Below are 4,883 nucleotides of genomic sequence, written 5' to 3'. Positions count from 1 at the left end.
CTTCTTCTCCTCCTCCTCCTCCTTCTTTCCTCTTCTCCTGACTTCCTCTCGCTGTCCCTTTTTTCCCCTCCGTTTAAAATTCCAACATGTTTAACTAGTGCGGGGCTTTCTGACAAATGCCAATTGATATGCATCTCCCCCTCACCTCCCCTCCCCTCCCCTCCCCTCCCTTCCCTTCCCAAACGCCGTAATGCTTGGCTAAGTTCAGCACAAACCTCAACTCATAGGAGAAATATTTTCCTGGTGCTTAACAATCAGCATTGTGTTTAGCAATTAAATTATGCTAAGGGTTTCATTGCGGATAGAGAGAGAGGAGGGAGGGAAAGTTAAGTCAGTAGCACTCTTAAATCATTTTCATTTCACAATAAAAAACAGAACAAAGACTTGCTGGTATTTTTTTAACAACCTTTCCCTCCCTGTTTTTCTTGGGGTTTTTTTCTTCCTCTTTAGTCTCTCTCTTTCTTTTTTCTTTTCCAATTTCACTCTCTATCTCCCTCTAACCCCCCGCCCCCCCTTCTCTCTCACTGTCTCTCTCTCTGTTATCAACAGTTACACTGATGAAGGCCAGCTGTCCATTACAGCCAGTACAGTAAGGGAGTGTTCACACGGCTTCCATAAAGCAGCCATAGAATAGGACAAACCATAGACGTCCAATGAATTTCAATCAGCCCATTTGCACTGCATTAATTCTCCAGGCGATTAACATGGACTTTTAACTACAGTGGCATAAAATATGTGGAAAACCTGCAAGGCAAGATGAATGCTTGTACACATTTCATGTTTCATTGCATGTTGCATTAACTACATTTTTCTAAGGATGTATTTTCTTTGCTTTCTTTTTACCATTAACTATGGTAACCCCAGTCACCATCCTGTCACATCTCACCTTCACACTTAATTAAAGGGAGGTTGAATTTGAACTTCAAGCAGCCCGGTGTGTATTATTGAACAAGTCAATCTCTTCAGAAAAAAACAACATTAGTGTGTTTTTGCCTGTAATCTGAAAAGTCACATTAATGTATAAATAATTATGACATGCAATTATGTTGGAAGAAAGACAAAAGAAAATATCACCATTGCTTCCCTGTTTACTGAAGCCACCAGAATCAGGTTTCATTAGAAAACAGTTTTGGAAAGATACTGTACATAAGTTGTATAAGAGGTCAGGGTACTGTGCATGCTTTGACAGACGTGGACTGTTGAGATTGTTCTTCCATTCATGTTCAACAACATTTTGGTTTCCTGGTACAGTGGTTTCAGTCGTTAACAGAATGTACACAAAGGACTCATTTAAATAGGTTGTGGTCCTCACCTCCTCCACAGTACTGGCAGTTGTGCAATTCTACACCAAATATTAACTAATGAGAGCAGGTTCTGTAGGGAAACATCTTTTCAAAGGGATCTCAGTGGTGTGATAGTTACAAAATATATGAGGCCTCCTGTGGTTGACGTTTTATATACTGCATGCATAGTACGCTCAAGTAGAAATTTTTAAGCATTTTATTGCTCGTTTCAACAGAAAGTAACTGGCATGTGTCAGGCAATATTTGCCTGGGTTTTTAATCCTTTCACTTGCTCTGTAATTCTTGCAGATTACCAGAGCATTTGTGGCGCTGATAAACAAGCAGTTGCTTGTTCAACCATTCACTCAATTTGTACTTTCTTCCAGATAACAGCGAAATGCTGTGAGCTCAGATGTTAGTGTGATGTAGAAAACCTTGAGAAGCTCAAGGTTGATAGTGCTGAGCGGCTATTGTGCTGGTGTTGAGCTGTGCTGCTCCTGGCTGTGCTCCAGCAGTACACAGCCTTTTTAGAGGCCACTTTACAGTGCGTCTCCATTTCCCTCAGTTTATCACTGTCACACGCACGCACATACACACACACTGAACACACTACTCAACTACTCACCCTGCTGGGTGCTCCCTCTGGGATGGGGCGGAGAAAGGTAAGGAAAGAGAACAGAGTAGAGAAAAAAGAGAGTGAGAGAGAGAAGTAAAGGGGAAAAGAGAGAAAGTTTGACGTCAGTCCTGATAATAATAACAACAGTCCCCCAGTCAGCCAAGGTTAGGCTGAACTACGACGGCTCCTCTCTAATAAAGATACAGACCCGCTATTGTGCCTGTTCCAGCCTCCTCTCTATCTTTCCCTCTCTCTGTTCTCCAACCAGACAAAGCTTGCTGTCTTCCCCCGCTGCCTCTTTCAACGCTGACTATCTTTTCAGTCATTCTTCCTCTCGTATGTAAGAACAGAAACACACACAGCTGCAGACATGCATAAGCTCTCACACAGATGCTTAACACGCCAATATGAACACATTGATCTCTCTATCTCTCTCCCTTTCTACTATTGCTCATTTCTTCTTTTTTTTCTCTCTTTCTAGCTCTCAGTTTATTCATGAGAAAGTCTCTCTTGGCTTTGTGCCTGAAACAGAGCGCAAAGATAAGATATTCTATCGGGGTGAATGAAAGTTCGTTGGGAGAAAGCATTTCTCCTGCATTTACTCAAGTGCCTTGAATACGTCTGTCCATATTATGACAGAAATCTAAACAAGTAAGTTCAAATTCAGTCCAAAAGGTGACTTGCTGTACAAATTACACAAAAGTTGCCTGCCACAAATGATGTATAGTGCTGCTCTGCATATTATCTGGTCTAAAATGATAAAATGATCTACTTCTTATTCTGTAGGGGTTGCCAGGGTTTCTCTCACTGCTGCTTTTTGTCTATCCTAGTATAAATAACATCACATGAAAATAAACAAATGCTCACATGTACATGCAGAAATACAATTATTTTCTGAAGAAAACAATAATTCTTGCATGCAGGATATGTGATGGTTTCATTCTAGATGAGTTACCGGACTCTGTTACTCTACCTCACTTGTATTGCACTTCATCTCATCATCTCAAAATGTTCAATAGTGTAATTGACTTTCAATAATGAAACATTTTGTGTACACTGATCTGAAACTAAAGCAGGTACACTACCGATATATTTTAGGGCTATAAGGGCAAAAGCTTCTGCATTCAATAACTTTGGGTCTTTAAATTGCGGCTCTGTTGTCTTCTACAGTAGGCTGTCACTGACTATAAGTCGCACAATCTATCGTATGTTTAGAGGCACCGTTTTATCGATGCATTATTTGTTGTCATAAATGGGCTAGAGTGAATTAATATCTTACACTTTGTCGCTCCAGCTAAATTTGGCTCTTGAAGATCACTTTTGATTTAATACAAAATTAAGGATGATAAGTCTAAGGTTCTTTACCTCTGAGATGTTCAGGGTCAAGGTGGTTGCGCTCATCCTTGGAGGCAAGGTGGGCTGAGACCCCCAGGGCCCCGGTCAGCGCAAGAAGCCCTGAGCCGCCCGCACCCAGGGACAGCCCTGATGGGTGTGGCGTCAGGGGGATGCCAGGGGCGTGGTGAGACAGGTGCTGGAGCTGCTGCTGCTGTGGCCACAGGGAAAGGAGGGAGCGGGGAGCAAGGGGGTGGAGAGGGATGGTGTCATACAAGGGGGTGGATTGTTAGAAAAAACAGGGAAAAGAAGAAATAGATAGAAAATAAGCAAGTGACACAGGACAAAGGGGAAGGAAGAAGGAAAAAGTTAGAGGAAATGGGGGTTGAGCTTGGAAAAGGGGAGTCGAGAGAGGTAGAGAAAGGAAGGAGGTTAAATGAAATCAAATCCACATGGACAGCTCAGCAGCGAGAGAGGAAAATAAGATGAAGGAAGTTAGGATGTTAAAGAGAAAGATGGACACCAAGGACGGGAAAGAGGAAAAAGAAAGAAGGGGAGAAGGAAATTAAATGATCAGGATACACAGGGATAGTAAAGTAAGTGGAAATGGAAACCAAGAGGAGAAAGAAAGAAGGCGAGACGGTGAAAAAGGGGAGAGCGATGAATGGGATTTATTATAAAGGAAAGGCACAAGGAGGAAGATGGAGAAAGAGGCCAAGGGAAAACACAGAGAGGGTAAAAGAGAGGGAAGAAAATGTTTGAGTCAGAGAGTAAATGATGGGGAGGAACAGAGGGAAATCAGGGTGGAAGCAGTGAAAAGTGTATTAGATGAGCAGGAGGGAGAAGATAGGTAGAGAGCGTAAATGAGCACAGGAAGAGGGAGGGAAAGTGTGCAGCCGAGAGAGCAAAAGATAAGACATAGCGAAAAGAAAAAAAAAACAATAGGAGAGGAGAAATGAGGACAGGGCCATAGTAAGAGGAAGAGAATGATAAAAGATTACAAAAGGAGAGATGATTCTGGAAGAAATCCAGAAGGAAAATGAACAGAAAGACAAAGAGAAAGCAGAAAAAGAGGATGATGTGGGACAGAGAGAGCAGAGAGCAAAGGAGCAGCTACTGATAAAGAAAGGCTACAGTTTTATCCTCAAGGGAGCATTATGATGTGTTTTTGTGTGTTGTTTTACCAAGCCAGTGTGTTTCGACACACATACACTCACACAAGCACACACCTTAGAGACATCAGTGTTTGTAGTGCTGTGAGGAACAAAGGGCTTTAAGTAGACAGTAATGTGATCAGTGCTCAGACAAGCTTTGGAAAGCCCCGTATACAGGGGCACTCAGAGGCATCACCGTGTGTCTCTGTGGCATGTGTATACCATGTTGCTCTTGGTCAGGTGGTCATACGCTATTAATTACGTGTGTGTGTAGCTGCATAAAAAGTTTTCAGCATAACTCTACAGTTACAGTCTGTATGTTAGCATCAACCTAATTTAAATTTAAACTGACTGTTGACCAGAGAGCACTGATTAACACAGAAAGTGTTTGAAGCAGAAATCAGAGGTGTAATTAATGCAGCATACACCATACTGTTGTGTGCTTTTTTTGGTTTTTCAGATTTTTGGGGGGGATTTTATTGCCTTTATTAGATAGTA

The 4,883-nt window shown here is 42.0% G+C and overlaps 1 protein-coding gene across 1 annotated transcript in view; it reads right to left on the bottom strand.

The window, feature by feature from the left end:
* The window catches only part of tle2b (TLE family member 2, transcriptional corepressor b), a 72,840-nt gene that overhangs the window by 10,002 nt on the left and 57,955 nt on the right, over window positions 1-4,883 (bottom strand). The window contains exons 6-7 of the mRNA XM_035653655.1: window positions 3,265-3,505; window positions 1,909-1,925 (exon numbers count right to left, since the gene is read on the bottom strand). Of these exons, the coding sequence (XP_035509548.1) occupies window positions 1,909-1,925; window positions 3,265-3,505 (258 nt within the window). The remainder of the gene's footprint in view (window positions 1-1,908; window positions 1,926-3,264; window positions 3,506-4,883) is intronic.

This window comes from Morone saxatilis, unplaced genomic scaffold (assembly GCF_004916995.1).
Source record: "Morone saxatilis isolate NCDOM2014 unplaced genomic scaffold, NCSU_SB_2.0 Contig12, whole genome shotgun sequence".
In the NCBI taxonomy this organism is placed as follows: domain Eukaryota; kingdom Metazoa; phylum Chordata; class Actinopteri; family Moronidae; genus Morone; species Morone saxatilis.
This window is presented reverse-complemented; position numbering and strand designations above follow the sequence as displayed.